Raw genomic sequence first — 23,409 nt, forward strand, 5'->3', positions numbered from 1 at the left:
TACCAGAAACAGAGAGGGACCATTACATAATGATAAAAGGGTCAATTCACCAAGAATACATAGTAAATCCTAAATGTTTATGCACCAAACAACAGAGCTGCAAAATGTATAGTACTTCAAAAACTGATAGAACTGAAAGAAAAAAGACAACCTCACAGTTATAACTGAAGATTTCTATATGCCTCTCTCAGCAAATGGTAAGAACTACTTGGCAGAAAATGAGCAAAAATAAATAAGAAGTCAACAACCCCGTCAATCAAAGTATCTAACCCTTTCATGTACCCATGGAATATACACCAAGATATACAATATCCTTAACCATAAAACAAAACTTAACTATTTCAAAACAATTAATTTCATATGGAATATATTTTCTGGGCACAGTGGAATCAAACTAAAAATCAATACCAGAAAGAGAACAGGAAAATCTCTCAACATTCTGAAAGTAAATAATATACTTCAAAATAATCCACAAGTCAATGCAGAAGTCTAAAGGTAGCTAAAAAGTACATAAAGCTGACAGAAAATAAAAATATATATCATAATTTGTGGGACACAGCTAAAGCCATGCTGAGAGGCTGTTTATAGCACTAAATGCTTACATTAGAGAACACAAAAGGTCTCAAATCAATAATCTAACTTTCTATATCAAGAAACTAGACAAAGAAGAGAAAAACAAATCAAAAACAAGCAAAAGAAGGAAATATATAGACAGGGGCAAAAATTAGTGGAAGTATAAACAGGAAAATAATAAAGAAGATCAATAAAACTAAAGTCTAGTTTTATTAAAAAAATGATAAAATTGATAAACCTCTAGCAAGACTGACAAAGAAAAAAAGGAGAAGACACAAATTACTAGTATAAAGAATTAAGTAGGAGATAGTAATACAGGCCCTGCAGACATCAAGATAATAAGGGAATACTATGAACAACTATACACTATAAATTTGACAATTTAGACGAAATAGACTACTTCATTGGAAAATACAAGTTACCACAACACACCCAATATGAAATAGATCATTTGGATAGACCTATAACTATTAAGGATTTGAATTTAGAATTTTTTAAACTCCCCAGAAAACAAATCTCCAGGCCCACATATTTTTACTGAATGATTCTACTAAATGTTTAAAGAATTAATACAGAGTCTATATAGTCTCTTCTAGAAAGTAGACAATGATGAAACACATCCCAATTCATTTTATGCAGCTAGTATTATCCTGATAGCAAAACCAAAGGGAACACAAGAAAACTATAGACCAAGGTTTCTCATGAACTTAGATGCAAAAATCCTCCAAAAGAGTTTTTCAAAGAAATAGGTCTTGAATTCACTTTCAATAGACATCCGACCACCAGAGACAATATCAAGAATGCCTCCAAGATTCAGATTCTGCAGAGCATATGTGTTGTCTATACTACTGTCTATTTATAATACAGACTGTATGACACTTAAATTATTTTATTTTAGTTTCACAAAAATGACATCAGGTCCAATATTCGGATGACCAAAAAAGGTTTAAGAACAAACTTAGAAATTGGCCTCACTTAGACAATGCTAGGTTATCTCTAGAATCCATTCTTGCAAACAGATGTACTCTTTAGCCATATTCTTTTATTTATTTATTTATTTATTTATTTATTTATTTATTTAATCTTATTTTGTTTATTTATTTATTTTAAATTTATGTGAAATTGGCTTCCATACAAAACCCAGTGCTCATCCCAAAAGGTGCCGTCCTCAATACCCATCACCCACCCTCCCCTCCCTCCCACCCCCCATCAGCCCTCAGTTTGTTCTCGGTTTTTATGACTCTCTTATGCTTTGGCTCTCTCCCATTCTAACCTCTTTTTTTTCTTTTTTGTTTTTTCCTTCCCCTCCCCCATGGGTTTCTGTTAAGTTTCTCAGGATCCACATAAGAGTGAAACCATATGGTATCTGTCTTTCTCTGTATGGCTTATTTCACTTAGCATCACACTCTCCAGTTCCATCCACGTTGCTACAAAGGGCCATATTTCGTTCTTTCTCATTGCCCTGTAGTACTCCACTGTGTATATAAACCACAATTTCTTTATCCATTCATCAGTTGATGGACATTTAGGCTCTTTCCATAATTCGGCTATTGTTGAAAGTGCTGCTATGAACATTGGGGTACAAGTGCCCCTATGCATCAGTACTCCTGTATCCCTTGGGTAAATTCCTAGAACTGCTACTGCTGGGTCATAGGGTAGGTCTATTTTTAATTTTCTGAGGAACCTCCACACTATTTGCCAGAGTGGCTGCACCAATTTGCATTCACACCAACAGTGCAAGAGGGTTCCCGTTTCTCCACATCCTCTCCAGCATCTATAGTCTCCTGATTTGTTCATTTTGGCCACTCTGACTGCCGTGAGGTGATATCTGAGTGTGGTCTTGATTTGTATTTCCCTGGTGAGGAGCGACATTGAGCATCTTTTCATGTGCCTGTTGGCCATCCGGATGTCTTCTTTAGAGAAGTGTCTGTTCATGTTTTCTGCCCATTTCTGCACTGGGTTATTTGTTTTTCGGGTGTGGAGTTTGGGGAGCTCTTTATAGATTTTGGATACTAGCCCTTTGTCCAATATGTCATTTGCAAATATTTTTTCCCATTCCACTGGTTGCCTTTTAGTTTTGTTGGTTGTTTCCTTTGCTGTGCAGAAGCTTTTTATCTTCATAAGGTCCCAGTAGTTCATTTTTCCTTTTAATTCCCTTGCCTTTGGGGATGTGTCAAGGAAGATATTGCTATGGCTGAGGTCAGAGAGGTTTTTTCCTGCTTTCTCCTCTAGGGTTTTGATCATATCCTGTCTCACATTCAGGTCCTTTATCCATTTTGAGTTTATTTTTGTAAATGGTGTGAGAAAGTGGTCTAGTTTCACCCTTCTCCATGTTGCTCTCCAGTTCTCCCAGCACCATTTGTTAAAGAGACTGTCTTTTTTCCATTGGATGTTCTTTCCTGCTTTGTCAAAGATGAGTTGGCCATACGTTTGTGGGTCTAGGTCTGGGGTTTCTATTCTATTCCATTGGTCTATGTGTCTGTTTTTGTGCCAATACCATGCTGTCTTGATGATGACAGCTTTGCAGTAGAGGCTAAACTCTGGGATTGTGATGCCTCCTGCTTTAGTCTTCTTCTTCAAAATTACTTTGGCTATTCGGAGCCTTTTGTGGTTCCATATGAATTTTAGGATTGCTTGTTCCAGTTTCGAGAAGAATGCTGATGCAATTTTGATTGGGATTGCATTGAATGTGTAGATCGCTTTGGGTAGTATTGACATTTTGACAATATTTATTCTTCCAAACCATGAGCAGGGAATGTCTTTCCATTTCTTTATATCTTCTTCAATTTCCTTCATAAGCTTTCTATAGTTTTCAGCATACAGATCTTTTACATCTTTGGTTAGATTTATTCCTAGGTATTTTATGCTTCTTGGTGCAATTGTGAATGGGATCAGTTTCTTTATTTGTCTTTCTGTTGCTTCATTGTTAGTGGATAAGAATGCAACTGATTTCTGTACATTGATTTTGTATCCTACAACTTTGCTGAATTCATGTATCAGTTCTAGCAGACTTTTGGTGGAGTCTATCGGATTTTCCATGTATAATATCATGTCATCTGCAAAAAGCGAAAGCTTGACTTCATCCTTGCCAATTTTGATGCTTTGGATTTCCTTTTGTTGTCTGATTGCTGATGCTAGAACTTCCAGCACTATGTTAAACAACAGTGGTGAGAGTGGACATCCATGTCGTGTTCCTGATCTCAGGGAAAAAGCTCTCAGTTTTTCCCCATTGAGGATGATGTTAGCTGTGGGTTTTTCATAAATGGTTTTGATGATCTTCAAGTATGTTCCTTCTATCCCGACTTTCTTGAAGGTTTTTATTAAGAAAGGTGGCTGGGAGGAGAGGGAAGAAGATGGCGGCGTAGGAGGACGCTGGGTTCACCGTGCGTCCTGCTGATCACTTAGATTCCACCTACACCTGCCTAAATAACACAGAAAACTGCCAGAGGATTAGCAGAACTGAGTCTCTGGAGCCAAGTGCAGACGAGAGGCCCATGGAAGACGGTAGGAAGGGCGGAGAGGCGGTGCACACTCCATGGACTGGCGGGAGGGAGCCGGGGCGGAGGGGCGGCTTGCTGGCCAAGCAGAGCCCCTGAGTCTGGCTGGCAAAAGCACAGGGGCCTGATGGACTGTGTTCCCACAGCAAGCGCGACTTAGAATCTAGGAGGTCATAAGTTAACAGCTCTGCTCAGAAAGCGGGAAGGCTGGAGGACAAAGGGAGGGAGAGCTGCTGAGCCCCCGGACGACAGAGCTCAGTTTGGTGGGGAACAAAGGCGCTCGCCAGGGCCATCTCCCCCGCCCATCCCCCAGCCAAAATCCCAAAGGGAACCAGTTCCTGCCAGGGAACTTGCTCACTCCACGCAAACACCCAACACAGTGCTTCTGCGGAGCCAAACCTCCGGCAGCGGATCTGACTCCCTCCCGCTGCCACAGGGCCCCTCCTGAAATGGATCACCTAAGGAGAAGTGAGCTAAGCCTGCCCCTCCTGCCCCAGTGCACCTTGCCTACCCACCCCAGCTAATACGCCAGATCCCCAGCACCACAAGCCTGGCAGTGTGCAAGTAGCCCAGACGGGCCACACCACCCCAGTGAATCCCGCCCCTAGGAGAGGGGAAGAGAAGGCACACACCAGTCTGACTGTGGCCCCAGCGGTGGACTGGGGGCAGACATCAGGTCTGACTGCGGCCCCGCCCACCAACTCCAGTTATACACCACAGCACAGGGGAAGTGCCCTGCAGGTCTGCACCACTCCAGGGACTATCCAAAATGACCAAGCGGAAGAATTCCCCTCAGAAGAATCTCCAGGAAATAACAACAGCTAATGAACTGATCAAAAAGGATTTAAATAATATAGCAGAAAATGAATTTAGAATACTAGTCATAAAATTAATCGCTGGGCTTGAAAACAGTATAGAGGACAGCAGAGAATCTCTTGCTACAGAGATCAAGGGACAAAGGAACAGTCACGAGGAGTTGAAAAGCGCTTTAAACGAAATGCAAAACAAAATGGAAACGACGACAGCTCGGATTGAAGAGGCAGAGGAGAGAATAGGTGAACTAGAAGATAAAGTTATGGAAAAAGAGGAAGCTGAGAGAAAGAGAGATAAAAAAAACCCAGGAGTATGAGGGGAAAATTAGAGAACTAAGTGATACACTAAAAAGAAATAATATACGCATAATTGGTATCCCAGAGGAGGAAGAGAGAGGGAAAGGTGCTGAAGGGGTACTTGAAGAAATAATAGCTGAGAACTTCCCGGATCTGGGGAAGGAAAAAAGTATTGAAATCCAAGAGGCACAGAGAACTCCCTTCAGACGTAACTTGAATCAGTCTTCTGCACGACATATCATAGTGAAACTGGCAAAATACAAGGATAAAGAGAAAATTCTGAAAGCAGCAAGGGATAAACGTGCCCTAACTTATAAAGGGAGACCTATAAGACTAGTGACTGATCTCTCTTTTGAAAGTTGGCAGGCCAGAAAGGATTGGCATGATATCTTCAGTGTGCCAAACAGAAAAAATATGCAGCCGAGAATCCTTTATCCAGCAAGTCTGACATTTAGAATAGAAGGAGAGATAAAGGTCTTCCCAAACAAACAAAAACTGAAGGAATTTGTCACCACTAAACCAGCCCTACAAGAGATCCTAAGGGGGATCCTGTGAGACAAAGTACCAGAGACATCGCTACAAGCATAAAACATACAGACATCACAATGACTCTAAACCCGTATCTTTCTATAATAACACTAAATGTAAATGGATTAAATGCGCCAACCAAAAGACATAGGGTATCAGAATGGATAAAAAAACAAGACCCACCTATTTGCTGTCTACAAGAGACTCATTTTAGACCTGAGGACACCTTCAGATTGAAAGTGAGGGAATGGAGAAATATCATGTTACTGGAAGTCAAAAGAAAGCTGGAGTAGCCATACTTATATCAGACAAACTAGACTTTAAATTAGAGACTGTAACAAGAGATGAAGAAGGGCATTATATAATCATTACAGGGTCTATCCATCAGGAAGAGCTAACAATTATAAATGTCTATGCACCGAATACCAGAGCACCCATATATATAAAACAAGTACTCACAAACATAAGCAACCTTATTGATAAGCATGTGGTAATTGCAGGGGACTTTAACACTCCACTTAAGGAAATGGATAGATCATCTAGACACACGGTCAATAAAGAAACAAGGGCCCTGAATGAGACATTGGATCAGATGGACTTGACAGATATATTCAGAACTCTGCATCCCAAAGCAAGAGAGTATACTTTCTTCTCGAGTGCACATGGAACATTCTCCAAGATAGAGCATATACTGGGTCACAAAACAGCCCTTCATAAGTTTACAAGAATTGAAATTATACCATGCATACTTTCAGACCACAATGCTATGAAGCTTGAAATCAACCACAGGAAAAAGTCTGGAAAACCTCCAAAAGCATGGAGGTTAAAGAACACCCTACTAACGAATGAGTGGGTCAACCAGGCAGTTAGAGAAGAAATTTAAAAATATATGGAAACAAAAGAAAATGAAAATACAACAATCCAAACGCTTTGGGATGCAGCGAAGGCAGTCCTGAGAGGAAAATACATTGCAATCCAAGCCTATCTCAAGAAACAAGAAAAATCCCAAATACAAAATCTAACAGCACACCTAAAGGAAATAGAAACAGAACAGCAAAGGCAACCTAAACCCAGCAGAAGAAGAGAAATAATAAAGATCAGAGCAGAAATAAACAATATAGAATCTAAAAAAACTGTAGAGCAGATCAACGAAACCAAGAGTTGGTTTTTTGAAAAAATAAACAAAATTGACAAACCTCTAGCCAGGTTTCTCAAAAAGAAAAGGGAGATGACCCAAATAGATAAAATCATGAATGAAAATGGAATTATTACAACCAATCCCTCAGAGATACAAGCAATTATCAGGGAATACTATGAAAAATTATATGCCAACCAATTGGACAACCTGGAAGTAATGGACAAATTCCTAAACACCCACACTCTTCCAAAACTCAATCAGGAGGAAATAGAAAGCTTGAACAGACCCATAACCAGCGAAGAAATTGAATCAGTTATCAAAAATCTCCCAACAAATAAGACTCCAGGACAAGATGACTTCCCAGGGGAGTTCTACCAGACGTTTAAAGCAGAGATAATACCTATCCTTCTCAAGCTATTCCAAGAAATAGAAAGGGAAGGAAAACTTCCAGACTCATTCTATGAAGCCAGTATTACTTTGATTCCTAAACCAGAGACCCAGTAAAAAAAAGAGAACTACAGGCCAATATCCCTGATGAATATGGATGCAAAAATTCTCAATAAGATACTAGCAAATCGAATTCAACAGCATATAAAAAGAATGATTCACCATGATCAAGTGGGATTCATTCCTGGGATGCAGGGCTGGTTCAACATTCGCAAATCAATCAACGTGATACATCACATTAACAAAAAAAAAGATAAGAACCATATGATCCTGTCAATCGATGCAGAAAAGGCCTTTGACAAAATCCAGCACCCTTTCTTAATAAAAACACTTGAGAAAGTGGGGATAGAAGGAACATACTTGAAGATCATCAAAGCCATTTATGAAAAGCCCACAGCTAACATCATCCTCAACGGGGAAAAATTGAGAGCTTTTTCCCTGAGATCAGGAACACGACAGGGATGCCCACTCTCACCACTGTTGTTTAACATAGTGTTGGAAGTTCTAGCATCAGCAATCAGACAACAAAAGGAAATCCAAGGCATCAAAATTGGCAAAGATGAAGTCAAGCTTTCGCTTTTTGCAGATGACATGATATTATACATGGAAAATCCGATAGACTCCACCAAAAGTCTTCTTATATCTTGAAGAAGATATAAAGAAATGGAATTCTTCCATTTGGTCATTTTGGATAGTCCCTGGAGTGGTGCGGACCTGCAGGGCACTTCCCCTGTGCTGTGGTGTATAACTGGAGTTGGTGGGCAGGGCCGCAGTCAGACCTGATGTCTGCCCCAGCCCACCGCTGGGGCCACAGTCAGACTGGTGTGTACCTTCTTTTCCCCCCTCTCCTAGGTGCGGGATTCACTGTGGGGTGGCGTGGCCCGTCTGGGCTACTTGCACACTGCCAGGCTTGTGGTGCTGGGGATCTGGCATATTAGCTGGAGTGGATTGGCAAGGTGCACAGTGTGGGAGGGGTAGGCTCAGCTCGCTTATCCTTTGGTGATCCACTTCAGGAAACACCCTGCGGCACTGGAAGGGAGTCAGACCCGCCAATGGAGGGATGGATCCGCAGAAGCACATCATTGGGTGTTTGCGCGGTGCAAGCAAGTTCCCTGGCAGGAACTGTTTCCCTTTGGGATTTTGGCTGGGGGATGGGTGAGGGAGATGGCTCTGGCCAGCACCTTTGTTCCCCGCCAAGCTGAGCTCTGTTGTCCAGGGCTTAACAAATCTCCCTCCCATTGTCCTCCTATCCTCCTGCTCTGTGAGCAGAGCTGTTAGTTTATAACCTTCCAGATGTTAAGTCCTGCTTGCTGTCAGAACACACTCCATCCAGCCTGTCCGGTTTTGCAAGCCAGACTCAGGGGCTCTGCTTGGCCGGCGGGTCGCCCCTCCCCTGGCTCCCTCCCGCCAGTCCGTGTAGCACACACCGCCTCTTTGCCCTTCCTACCCTCTTCCGTGGGCCTCCTGTCTGCGCTTGGCTCCAGATAATCCATTCTGCTAGTCTTCTGGGGGTTTTCTGGGTTATTTAGGCAGGTGTAAGTGGAATCTAAGTGATCAGCAGGACACGGTGAGTCCAGCATCCTCCTACCCAGCCATCTTCCCAACCAATCCCTCCAAATGAGAATCTAGCCATATTCTTTATCATCTATCTTCTTCTGTTTCTCATTTCATTGTAGGGAAACTTACTACTCCAGTAGTCTCTACCCTTCCATAAATCAGAAAAAGCAAGGCACTGGCTTTTCTCATCTTACTACAAGGATACGGTGGGGAGGGGAAGAATACAAAATGGAAAAGATGGGGACAAAGACTACAAGTTAGAATCAGGTTTTGCTATAGGAGTCAGGAGAGAATAAGGGCATTATTATTTCTATAATGCTTTCCTGAATGCTAATTATTCAATATAAGTGGTATGCAACCCTTTTTTAATCAAAGTATAATCAACTATAATGCAACCCTTTTTTAATCAAAGTATAATCAACTCTTGTAAAACAGGATTTTTATTTAGAACTTTCTATTCTTAATTAAGGGAAACATCCTTGGCTAGTGGTTTGTCACTGTTGATTTCACATCCACTCTTCACCCCATCTTACCTGCAGAATATAGCGAATTTGCTGTTTTGTAAACTCTGACAATCCTCTGGGAATCAATGATTCAATGTCTTCTGACTGTAAGAAAAGAGAGGCTTTTACATTGAAAAGATACACATGAGTATTGTAATTGTAGGGTCTGCAGTTCACAGACTTTTGTGCAGCAGAGCATATTTTTAGGAACATCAAAAGATTATTTCAGTTTTGGGCGATAGTTGCTACCAACTTCATTTTTACCGTGATAGTTCTTACTTTTAAAAAAATTATTATAGAGGCACCTGGGTGGCTCAGTCGGTTAAGTGTCCAACTTCTGGTTTCAGCTCAGATCATTATTTCACAGTTTGGTGCGTTCCAGCCCTGCACTGGGATCTGTGCTGACAGGGCAGAGCCTGCTTGGGATTCTCTCTCTCTCTCTGTCTCTCTCTCTCTCACTATCTCTGCCCCTTCCCCACTCATGTTGTTTCTGTCTTTTTCAAAATAAATAAACTTAAACAAATTATTTAAAATTAAAAAAAATGATTATACTACAGACAGTATGGAAAGTACCTTGAATTCTAGGCATTTTAGGGAAAAACTTTATGCAACCAATCAGATGTTCCATTTCTACATTTTTTAAGAGTAATTTAAAAAACAAAAAGATGGTCTCTCCAGTCCCATTAAATACTCTCAGTGTATCTTTCAACAACTGGAAGCTTTGATGAGTGGTAAATATGACATTTTAGAGGCTGATTTTTTAAATAATGAAAATTGAGGATTTACATTGAGCTATGATGACTTCTGAAAAAGTAAATGTTGACACAGCAACATTGAAAAGCTTTAACTGATTTTTTTTTTAGTTGAAGCAATGCAAATTTATTATCTAGTAGTTTTGGAGGTTGGAATCAATGGGGCAAAATTAATGTGTCAGCAGAACTGCATTCTTTTGGTGGGCTCTAGGGGAGAATCTATTTCATTGCCTTTTTGTTTCTACAGGCTGCCTGAATTCCTTGCTGGTGGCCTCATCACTCCCATCTCTGCTTCCATTGGCAGATCTCCTGACTCTGACCTCCTGCCTCCCTCTTTTAAGGACCGTTAGTGTTAACATTGGGCCCACCCACATAATCCAGGATAAGCTCCTCACTTTAAGATTCTTAACTTAGTCACATTTGCAAAGTTTATTTTACCATGTTAAGGTAACATATTCAAAAGTTTCAGGGATTAGGGTGTGGACATCTTTGGGGAGCTATTATTCTGTCTTCCACATAATCTTATTGCCCTTCTTCTGAAGCTCATATCCATACAGGTTCCCTCTGTGAGGTCTAGATCCAAGAGAGGGAGATTCTAATAGAGGAAGGGTCTTCTCTTCCACCTGCTCAAGACCCTCTTTGGATGACTAACCAAGAATCCACTTCCTCAGAAGACATCTTTCCCTCTTCCTCAGCGGGTGATTTTTCTCTATGGCTGCTGCAAGACAAGTTAATTAGAATACCATCCAGTACCTCTGACTTCAGTACCCTTATCCCAAACCATAGAAGGATGATGTCCTTACAAAAAACAAAAAACAAAAAAACAAAAAACAAAAACAAAAAACAAAAACAGATAGCCAAGGACTGAAGTTAAGACATCACAGCAGATACTTATCTTGCCAAATCCTATGCCCAGCGCACCAAGTATCATTGTCTTCTTTTATTTATTCAAATATAATTAACATACAGTGTTATATTAGTTTCAGGTGTACAATATAATGATTTAGCAATTCTATAAATTTCTCAGTGCTTATTAAAATAAGTATACTCTTAAGCCCCGTTATTTATTTCAACCATATCCCCACTGACATCCCCTTTTGTGAGAAGCTTCAACTAATTTTAAGTGAAAATCACTGTAATGAATGCAGTATATCAATACATTGCAAATGAAGAAAAAAATTGGGGCACCTGGGTGGCTCAGTCGGTTAAGCGTCCAACTTTGGCTCAGGTCATGATCTCATGGTTTGTGAGTTCGAGCCCTGTGACAGGCTCTGTGCTGACAGCTCACAGCCTGGACCCTGCTTTGGATTCTGTGTCTCCTTCTCTCTCTTCCCCTCCCCCACTTGTGTTCTGTCTCTCTCTATTAAAAAATAAATAAATGTAAGCAAAAAAATTTTTATAAAAAAGAAAAAAACACAAAAGAGGCCACTGTGCTTTTTTATTACATCAAAATCAGTTCTTTCTCTAGTTGATTACTTATTCCACTTGAAGTAATACTTAACAAAATGTGCATATATAATAGAATTAAAAATTGAAAAAAACTTAAGTTGATTTCTGTTTGGCATGGGTCATAAGGCTCAAAATACATTAAAACTAACTTTGCTACTTAGTTAATGTAGGTCTTAATTTTCTAAAATGTAGAGTATGTGGTAAATGAAATTTTAAATGTTTTGATAAGCAAAGACAAAGTCATAAACAACAGTTGATGAAATATTTTTCACATTAATAATTATTACCTTTATGATTATTACTTTTATAGCCATTAGAAAAATATAAAAAAATTAACATTTTAATTTATTTTTGAGAGACACAGAGAGATGGAGTGTGAGCAGGGGAAAGGCAGAGAGAGAGGGAGACACAGTATCTGAAACAGGCTCCAGGATCTGCATGGTCAGCACAGAGCCCAACCTGGGGCTTGAACCCACCAACTGTAAGATCATGACCTGAACTGAGTCGGATGCTTCCCCAACTGAGCCACCCAGGTGCCCCATAATTACAAGCATATAAATGGTTCTATCATTTTAAAGACAAAATGATCATTATATCTTTCACTAATCTGTGTTTCCAGTCTAATAAAGGTACCAAACTAAAACAGTATTATTGGTGCAAATATCAGAATCTGCTTTGTTATCACCTATATTTGATTTTCAACTATTTTTGCACTTACCTCATCTGTAGACTCAAAGTCCTCTTTGCTGCAAGAATGAAAATAAAAAGATAGACAACCTTAAGAAAATGTATGTATTGGTCATATATAAATGCTAGTGTTTCTGATTCTTTTATCTTAGTTTTAATATATCATAATAACAGCAATTCAATTTATAATTCAAATAAGAAATTTTAAGCTAACTAAAATGGCACTTATGAAAAATAAAGATAATTTTCCTGAAACTAGTTAATCTACTAAAAATGACCAATATTGACTAGGGAGAGGAAGAGGCCAACATGGCAGAGAAGTGGGGCAATCCAAACTTCCTGCATCTCTCAAAGAAGTTCTGAAGCCAAAGGACTTTGAACCTCCAAGAGTCTGGGAGGAAAAGAGACTGAGTCTAAAAAGGAGTCACTGGAACATCCTTGACTGGCTATAGGTAGGTGATTGAGAACTGGGGGAGATAAAATGGGCCACGTAAGCACAGAGGGGAGGGATCCCCTTTTGTCGAGAGACAAAGGGAAGAGAAACAGTTGCTGGGGAAACATACGACTGTATCTGGATAAAAGATAAACCTCGTCTGGGACTGAGAACGATACCATCTCTAACTGCGGGGCTTTCTTGGACTGGGGCCAGCTGACCCATTCGCACACCTGGGGAGGAGGGGAGCCAGCCCTGGGTTCGGTGGTAGGTCAGGGGTGCAGTCCACAGTAGAAGAAACCAGTCCCCTCCTTGGAGTGCTGTGGGAAAGGACAAAGCCTGCCTGCCTCTGCCATCCCGGGGTTCAGCGGGGATGTCAGCAATACAGTCTGCAGCAGGAAAAGGTGGTCCTCCCTGAAGTGCTGCGGCACAGACAAAGCCAGCTGGGAGCACATATCAGGCTGCACAGAGAGGCACTTCCTCAGTGCCAGAGCAGACAGAATGGGACTTTGATCCCAGGCTGCACAGAGAGGCACTTCCTCAGTGCCAGAGCAGACAGAATGGGATTTTGAATCCTAGCCAAGTGCTGGTCAGGGGAGTCAGGGAAGCAAGAAGGCCCGCCCCATCTGCGCCTGCTGCACAGTGAGGAGGACTCAAATGGAGTCCACCAAGCCCCATGGAGAAGAGGCTGGGGGATCTCCATTCCCCACCCCACCCCAGCACCACCAAGGCGAGACCTCAAGGATCTGTCCAGGGCCCATAGTGGAGGCGGAACCAGCCTACACCAAACCACACCCCTCCGTGCCTGGTCACTGCATATCTGCTGGAGCAGGACAGATGCTGTGAAACCAAAGGGCTCTATCATCCAGACCAGTGCTGCTGCAGACCCTGGATTAATTCTCGGACAATTCTTGTTATTTAGATATATATTCCCTTCTTATCTCTTCCCTCCTCTAGGCTGGTTACTCTGGTTGTTGGTTTGTTTAAGCAGACATATTTAATCCATTCTCTTCATACATGTTCTACACCACCTTCTCTACTTTCCTTTCCTCTCTTTGGAATAATCAAGCCATAGTTTCTCTGTCTGGGTAATTTTATCTTTTATTTTTCTCCCACCTCCTTCTTTATTTTCTTTCTTTCTCTCTCTCTGGATAAGGCCATTTAGCCTCTCTGCCCAGTCAATGTTTATTTTCTCTTTGTCCCCACCCCTGTCATTTCTGTCTTTGTATATGCTCTTCCATCAGCACTGCCTCCACCCTTTTCTTTACTTGTAGCTGGTGTTTCTGCTTTTTTGCTTTTGGATTAGTTTGTTTGCTTTATGTGTGTGTGTGTGTCTGGTCTGTCTGTTTGTTTGTTTTATTTGTCTGTGTGTTTGCCTGTCTTTGTTTCCTGTTGGTTTTTCTGTTTGTTTTCCTTTCCAGGGATACTTCAAATAACAACTCAAAGCAGATCTTGTGGAGGGTCCAAAACATCACTACAAGTAGAGAAATAAAATGACCAAAGTCGGGACAACACAGAGCAAGTAACACTCTCCAAAAAAACACCTACTGAAGGGCCAGGTCCTGAACAGTGTATGACCCCCCTTTAATATAAGAGTGCTCACAGGTACAGAGCACATAAGAAGCTTTTAAAACTCAAAAGGGACAGAAAAGTAGCCAAAATGATGAAATGGAAGAATTCCATGCAAAAGAAAATCCAGGAAGAACTGAAAGCTAAAGAATTGATCTAAACAGATATAAGCAATATAACTGAATAAGAATTTAGAATAATAGTCATAAGATTAATCACTGGGCTTGAAGAAGGCATAGAAGACAGCAGAGAATCTATTACTGCAGAGATTAAGGAACTAAAAATCAGTCACGATGAATTAATAAATGCTATAAATGAGGTGCAAAATAAAATGGAGGCGGCCACAGCACAGATTGAAGAGGCAGAGGGGAGAATAGGTGAATTAGAAGATAAAATTATGGAAAAAGAGGAAGCTGAGAAAAAGAGAGATTAAAAAATCCAGGATCAAGAGGGGAAAATTAGAGAAGTAAGTGATGCAATCAACTGGAACAATATCTGTATCATAGGAATTCCAGAAGAAGAAAAGAGAGAGAAAGGGTCTGAAAATGCACTTGAATGAATCATAGGTGAGAACTTCCCTGATCTGGGGAAGGAAAAAGGCAGTGAAATACAAGAGGCACAGAGAACTCCCTTCAGACATAACTTGATTCGATCTTCTGCATGACATATCATAGTGAAACTGGAAAAATACAAGGATAAAGAGAAAATTCTGAAAGCAGCTAGGGATAAACACGCTCTAACTTACAAAAGTAAACCCATAAGAGTAGTGGCAGATCTATCTACTGAAACTTGGCATGCCAGAAAGGAATGGCAGGAAATCTTCAATGTGATCAACAGGAAAACCATGCAGCCGAGAATTCTCTATCCAGAAGGTCTGTCATTCAGAATAGGAGAGATAAAGGTTTTCCCAAACAAACAAAAACTGAAGGAATTCATCACCACTAAACCAGCCCTACAAGAGATCCTAAGGGGGATTCTGTGAGTGAAATGTTGCAAGGACCACAAAGTACCAGAGACATCACTACAAGCATGAAAGCTACAGACATCACAATGACTAAACCCATATCTTTCAAAAATAACACTGAATGTAAATGGACTAAATGCTCCAATCAAAAGACATAGGGTATCAGTATGGATAAAAAGAAGACCCATCTATTTTCTGTCTACAAGAGACTCATTTTAGACCTGAGGACACCTTCAGATTGAAAATGAGGGGATGGAGAACTATCTATCATGCTACTCAAAGTCATAGGCAAGCTGGAGTAGCCATACTTATATCAGACAAACTAGACTTTAAATTAAAGTCTGTAACAAGAGATGAAGAAGGGCACTAGGTAATAATTACAGGATCTATCCATCAGGAAGAGCTAACAATTATAAATGTCTATGCACCAAATTCGAAGGCACCCAAATATTTAAAACAATTAATCACAAACATAAGCAATCTTATTGATAAGAATGTGGTAATTTCAGGGGACTTTAATACTCCACTTACAACAATAGACAGATCATCTAGACACAGAATCAGTAAAGAAACAATGGCTTTGAATGATACATTGGACCAGATGGACTTGACAGATATATTTAGAACACTACATCCAAAAGCAGCAGCATATACTTTCTTCTTGAGTGTACATGGAACATTCTCCAAGATAGATCATGTGCTGGGTCACAAATGGCCCTCAATAAATATAAAAGAATTGAGATCATACCATGAACACTTTCAGATCACAATGCTATGAAACTTGAAATCAACCGCAGGAAAAGGTCTGGAAAACCTCCAAAGGCATGGAGGTTAAAGAACACCCTACTAAAGAACAAATGGGTCAACCAGGCAATTAGAAAAGAAATTCGAAAATGTATGCAAACAAATTAAAACGAAAAGACAACAATCTAAATGCTTTTGGATGCAGCGAAGGCAGTCCTGAGAGGAAAATACATTGCAACCCAAGCCTATCTCAAGAAACAAGAAAAATCCCAAATACAAAATATAACAGCACACCTAAAGGAAAGAAAAGCAGAACAGGAAAGACACCCCAAAGCCAGCAGAAGAGAAATAATAAAGAACATAGCAGAAATAAACAATATAGAATCAAAAACACACTAGAACAGATCAGTGAAACTAAGAGTTGGCTTTTTGAAAAAATAAAATTAATAAACGTCTAGCCAGGTTTCTCAAAAAGAAAAGAGAGAGGACCCAAATAGATAAAATCATGAATGAAAATGGAATTATGACAACCAATTCCTCAGAAATACAGTAATTATCAAGGAATACTATGAAAAATTATATGCTAACAAACTGGACAACCTGGAATAAATGGACAAATTCCTAAGCACCCACCCACTTCCAAAACTCAAATGGATCATATGGAAATAAAAAATTTGAACAGGTCCATAATTAGTGAAGAAATTGAATCAGTCACCAAAAATCTCTCAACAAATCAGAGTCCTGGCCCAGATGGCTTCACTGGGGAATTCTACCAGACATTTAAAGCAGAGTTAATTCCTATCCTTCTCAAGCTGTTCCAAGAAAGGGAAGGAAAACTTACAGACTCATTCTATGAAGCCAGCAGTACTTTGATTCCCAAACCAGACAGACACCCAGCAAAAAAAAGAGAACTACAGGCCAATATCCCTGATGAACATGGATGCAAAAATTCTCAACAAGATACTAGCAAAGTGAGGTCAACAGCATATAAAGAGAATTATTCATCATGATCAAGTGGGATTCATTCCTGGGCTGCAGGACTGGTTCAATATTTGGAAATCAATCAATTTGATACATCATATTAATAAAAGAAAATATAAAAACCACATGATCCTGTCAATGGATGCAGAAAAAGCATTTGACAAAATAGAGCATCATTTCTTGATGAAAACCCTCAAGAAAGTCAGAATAGAAGGAACATACTTAAACATCATAGAAAAGCCCATAGGTAATATCATCCTCAATGGGGAAAAACTGAGAACTTTCCCCCTGGGATCAGAAATATGACACGGATGTCCACTCTCTGTTATGTCCGCTTTGTGTAACATAGTGCTGTAAGTCTTAGTATCAGCAATCAGACAACTAAATGTAAAAAAAGCATCAACATCAGCAAAGATTAAATCAAACTTTCACTTTTTGTAGAGGACATGATACACTCCCTGGAAAACCCGACAGACTCCACCAAAAGTCTGATATAATTGATACATAAATTCACCAAAGTCACAGGGTACAAAATTAATGTACAGAAATTGTTTGCATTTTTATACACCAATAAAGAAGCAACAGAAAGACAAATAAAGAAACTGATCTCATTCACAATTACACCAAGAACCATAAAATACCTAGGAATAAACCTAACCAAAGATTTAAAGGATCTTTATGCTGAAAACTATAGAATGCTTATGAAGGAAATTGAAGAAGAGACAAAGAAATGGAAAAACATTCCGTGCTCATGGATTGGAATAAATATTGTTAAAATGTCAATACTACCCAAAACAGTCTACACATTCAATACAATCCCAATAAAAATTACACCAGCATTGTTCTCAAAGTAGATCAAACAACCCTAAAATTTGTATGGAACCACAAAGTGCTCGTGTAGTCAAAGTACTATCAAAGAAGAAAACCAAAGCAGGAGGCATCACAATCCCATAGTTTAGCCTCTACTATCAACTGTAATCATCAAGACAACATGGTATTGACACAAAACAGACACATAAACCAATGGAATAGAAAAGAGAACTCAGATTTGGACCCACAAAAGTATGGCCAACTAATCTTTGACAAAGCAGGAAAGAGTATCCAATGGAAAAAAAAGACTGTCTCTTTAACAAATGGTGCTGGGACAACTGGACAGCAACATGCAGAAGAATGAAACTAGACTACTTTCTTATACCATTCACAAAAATAAACTCAAAATGGATGAAAGACCTGAATGTGAGACAGGAAACCATCAAAATCCTAGAGCCAAGAGCAGGAAAATATCTCTTTGAGTGCAGCTGCAGCAATTTCTCAATCAACACATCTCCAAAGGCAAGGGAATTAAAAGCAAAAATGAATTATTGGGACCTCATCAAGACAAAAACTTCGGCACTGCAAAGGAAACAATCAACAAAACTAAAAGGCAACCAACAGAATGGGAAAAGATATTTGCAAATGACATATCAGATAAAGAGCTAGTATCCAAAATCTGTAAAGACCTCACCAAACTCCACACCTGAAAAGCAAATAATCCAGTGAAGAAATGGGCAGAATACATGAATAGACACTTCTCTAAAGAAGACATCCAGATGGCCAACAGGCGCATGAAAAGATGCTCAACGTCGCTCCTCATCAGGGAAATACAAATCAAAACCACACTCAGATACCACCTCACGGCAGTCAGAGTGGCTAAAATGAGCAAATCAGGAGACTATAGATGCTGGCAAGAATGTGGAGAAATGGGAACTCTCTTGCACTGATGGTGGGAATGCAAACTGGTGGAGCAGCTCTGGAAAACAGTGTGGAGGTTCCTCAAAAAATTAAAAATAGAACTACCCTATGACCCAGCAATAGGCTGCTAGGATTTTATCCAAGGGATACAGGAGTGCTGATGCATAGGGACACTTGTACCCCAATGTTTATAGCAGCACTTTCAACAATAGCCAAATTATGGAAAGAGCCTAAATGTCCATCAACTGATGAATGGATAAAGAGGATGTGCTTTATATATACAATGGAATACTATTTGGCAATGGGAAAGAATGAATTATGGCCATTTGCAGCAACGTGGATGGAGCTGGAATGTATTATGCTAAGTGAAATAAGTCAGGCAGAGGAAGACAGATACCATATGTTTTAACTCATATGTGGATCCTGGGAACCTTAGCAGAAGATCATGGGGGAGGGGAAGGGGAAAAAAGTTATAGAGAGGAGGGAGGCAAACCATAAGAGACTCTTAAAAACTGAGAACAAACTGAGGTTTGATGGGGGGGTGGGGGAGAGTGGAAAATGGATGTTGGGCATGGAGGAGGGCACTTGGGATGAGCAGTGGGTGTTGTATGAAAAACAATTTGACAATAAATTGTATTTAAATAAAAAATGAACAATATCAAAATAACAAGCCAAAAGAATATACAGAATCAGTTACTGCCATGCACTAGCACTAATCTGTTTATGACTAGATGTACAAGTCCTTGGTGCTTTGTAATAAATCCTGCCTGAGTGAATGAATAACAATAATAGTTGTTCTCTCTCTCCACCCACATTTTCTCTTGTATCATTCACTTTCAGTGCTGAGTCCAACTTCTCTGTATAGAGTCTTCAAGTTATTCCATACCCTTTCATCAAAATCAAAACTTGCAATATAAATTCATTCAATCTACACTACAGTATATATGGCAGTGACAAAACCTTACACATACCTGGATATTTACATAGAGACAGAGCTTTAAGCAACATGACCAAAATTCTAGTGGGATGATATAACTTCCAACATCAAAATGAGGATTTGAGCACCAGGGTTAGAAGACCCTTTGTGAAGCCATGTTAGGTAGGCAAATACCACAAAAGAATTCTTAGTGATTATACCAGTCTGGCACTTGCTTCTTTGGGGAGTGATGAAAGTGGAAAAGGATACAGTTTCAGTGTCAGTGGCAACAGACAGGTCTTTATTTCTGACTACTTGTTTTATCTGTGCTTCACTGAAGAATTCGGCACAAAATATATGGTGAATATACTTCTCAAACAAAAACACACTACACATGTTCTGACAACAAGGCAGAATATTTTAAAGGTGCTTGTATATTTTAAAGATGCTTGTATAAAATCAGAGGTATATGAGTGACATATCTTTGATATAAAAGAAAAATATATTAGAGACATGTTAGGACATTATCTCCTACCTTTACGTTCTAAGTAACTGCTTATGGTAATATATTGCTTGCAGAGATAAGAAGGTCTCTTACTGTGCAAAACCTCTTGCATATATTTATAAAAATATATATACTAATGTGGAGGAAGAAAACTGAAGGTTAAATTTACCCAAGGCATGACTACATATTTGAGATCATCTGTATGTATGTATGTGGCATTTCCTATATTGACCAAAATAGAAATTGTGGGGAAGCCCTAGTAAAATAAATAAATAAAATATTCTGTACTTTTTAAATGTTTTACTAAAGAAACTGCATGCATATACTGGGAGTTACAACAAGTTAAAAATATGAATCAATACTTTAGTCATATTCCATTACTATTAACTGAAATAATCACAGTTATTAATGGACCTTTATGTTAAAAATTCCACTGCCCAAGCCAACCTAGTACACATGTCCCTAATCATTTCTTTCTACAGATAAGAAAACAAAACAGAAATAGAGCAATTAACAATCAACAGGACTTAATACTGCATTTTTTTAAAGTAACCAGAATGGTTTCATGAGACAACCTTCTTTAATTCTGACTCTGCATCCACTCATTGCTAAATTGTAACATGGAGAAAGGAGATTAAGTGGGGACTAAAGAAGAGGGAAAGAAAGAAAGAGAGTGGAAACAAAGAGATAAGAGCAGAGAGTTGGAGAGACCAATGTGAATTACACCTCCATCCAGCCTCGGGGAGTGATAGTTGGAATTACAATGGGCAGAAAAAAAAACAGGAGCAGGAGAAAGAACAATACGGCTTCAGAGTAGGAGGACCTTAGGTTCCTCTCTTCCCACAAACACAGCTAGATAACTATAAAATCATGCTAAATACCCCAGAAATTGACCTGAAGAGTGATAAAACAAACTCCACAATTAAACATAGAGAAGAGGTGAACCTGGGTGGCTCAGTCAGTTAAGCATCCAACTTTGGCTCAGGTCACAATCTCATGGTTTGTGAGTTCAAGCCCCATGTCAGGTTCTGTGCTGATGGCTCGGAGCCTTGAGACTGCTTCAGATTCTGTGTCTCTCTCTCTTCCCCTCCCCTGCTTGTTCTCTATGTCTCTCTCTCAAAAATAAATATTAAAAGAAAAAAAAAGAAATGTTAAAAAAAAGGAGGGGGGAGAACAGGCCACATCAAAGAAGGTAGGAAGTGCAGATATGTGGTTTAGGGAAGAAATAGATCCTAGGTACTTTGGGGGGAAAACCAGGGTCACAGAGAAGAGACAGAGAGAGATAGAGAAAAAGAGGAAGAGAGAGAAGCACAGAAGGAAACTCTGAAGGAGAATGTTTCCACAAAGCCACTGGCTTGGAAAACGAGAGGGGCAAAATTTAGTCAGAACTTGCAGTCAACAGGGCTTAAAGCCTAGAATTTTAAAGGGTAGCAGGCTTGGCTGGGATAGAGTCCTGAAGGCACTACCCTGCTCACAGAGAGAAGGCAGGCAAACAACATGGGAGCAGATGGCATGGCAACAAAGATCTGAAGCATGCTTGAGGCAAACAGTGGGGAGATTATTCACTCTTCTCAGAGCAAACTGAAGTCAGCTTTCACAGAGACACCTCTCTGAGAAGAAAGGAGCTGGCTGGCACCAATTCCCACCCTGCTACTCAGCAAAAACACAGTGCCACTTGTAGTAAGCAGCTCAGCAGGGACACAGGCTGCCAAACATTCTTATACCAAGCCCAATCCCTGCACCCCAGGGAGACTGTCCTTTTAAGTCAAAATTAGCTTAATACCAGCATGGCGGGGCCCTCCTCCAGAAGACCGGCACAAACCCTTGCTGACACCACATCTCCTGACCAGAGAGTTCTGCAGGGCCATGGCTCTGGTGGAGTTGGTGTCAGGTCTCATTTCACAAGCACACCAGACCACACCTAGTTAAAACTCACCATACTCAGGCCAGGGACAAAAACCTGCCCACAGTAGGCAAGGGGAACATCTGCAGATAACTCGCTTGAACGATAGAGCAGTGAAAACACCACAGTAGAGTGCACACAGTACACACCTGAGACACTCCCTGAAGTGCCAGGCCCTGAGCACTACATGACCTCTTCTTCATAAAGCTATTACTTTTAGTATCAGTATGCATAACTGGCTTTTCCTACACAGAAAAGAAGGCAGAGACTTACACAAAATGCTGACAGAAGAATCTGTCCCAAATGAAAGAACAAGATAAGGCCACTACCAAATATGTAAGCAAAACAGATATAAGTAATCTGTTTGATGGAGAATTTAAAGCAACAATCATAAGGATACCCACTGGGCTTGAGAGAAGAATAGAAGACATCAGGGAGACCCTTAAACACAGATAAAATAGTTAACAATGAAGCAATCAGAGATGAATAATGCAATAAATGAGATTGGAAACAAGCTTGATGCAATGAACAGCAGACTAGAAGAAGCAGAAGAATGAATTAGTGACCCTGAAGACAAAACAATGGAAAATAATGAGGCTTAACAAAAGAGAGAAGAATTCATGGAATATGAGAATAGATTTAAGGATCTGAATGACTATATCAAATGTAATAACATTGATATTATAGAAGTCCCAGATGAAGAAGAGAGAGAAAGGGGGACATAAAATTTATTTGAAGAAATAGATGAAAACTTCCTTAATCGAGGGAAGGAAACAGACATCCAGATCCAGGAGGCACAGATAAGTCTCATCAAAACCAACAAAAGCAGGCCAACACTAAGACATATTATAATTAAATTTGCAAAATATAGTGAAAAAAAAATCATAAAAGTGGCAAGGCAAGAGAAGTCCTTAACTTACAATGGAAGACTCATAAGGCTAGCTGGAGATTTCTCAACAGAAACTTGGCAAGCCAGGGAGTGGCATGATATATTCAAAGTGCTAATTGGGAAAAATCTTCAGTCAACAATACTCCATCCAGCAAGGCTAACATGCAGAATAGAAAGAGAGATCGTTTCCCAAAAAACAAAAACTAAAGGAATTCATGACCACAAAAGTAGCCATGCATGAAATATTCAAAGGGACTCTTTGATACAAAGGAGAGGCCAACAGTGACAAATATAAGAAAAGATCAGAAAATATCTCCAGACAACGACAAAGTAAAATGGCAACAAATACATTTAAATTAATAATTATTTTGAATATAAATGGACTAAATGCTCCAATCCAAAGACATAGCATGTCAGAATTAATAATAAAAAAAGGGTCACCTATATAGTGCTTAGAAGAGACTCACTTTAGACCTAAAAACACTTGCAGATTGAAAGTGAGGGGATGTAGAAACATTTATCACACAAATGGAT

The 23,409-nt window shown here is 39.7% G+C and overlaps 1 protein-coding gene across 1 annotated transcript in view; it reads right to left on the reverse strand.

Moving 5' to 3' along the window:
• Window positions 1–23,409, reverse strand: part of POF1B (POF1B actin binding protein) — a 115,875-nt gene that overhangs the window by 20,285 nt on the left and 72,181 nt on the right. Inside the window, exons 7-8 of the mRNA XM_027053732.2 lie at window positions 12,272–12,299; window positions 9,383–9,457 (exon numbers count right to left, since the gene is read on the reverse strand). Of these exons, the coding sequence (XP_026909533.2) occupies window positions 9,383–9,457; window positions 12,272–12,299 (103 nt within the window). The remainder of the gene's footprint in view (window positions 1–9,382; window positions 9,458–12,271; window positions 12,300–23,409) is intronic.

This window comes from Acinonyx jubatus, chromosome X (genome assembly GCF_027475565.1).
Source record: "Acinonyx jubatus isolate Ajub_Pintada_27869175 chromosome X, VMU_Ajub_asm_v1.0, whole genome shotgun sequence".
Lineage (NCBI taxonomy): Eukaryota > Metazoa > Chordata > Mammalia > Carnivora > Felidae > Acinonyx > Acinonyx jubatus.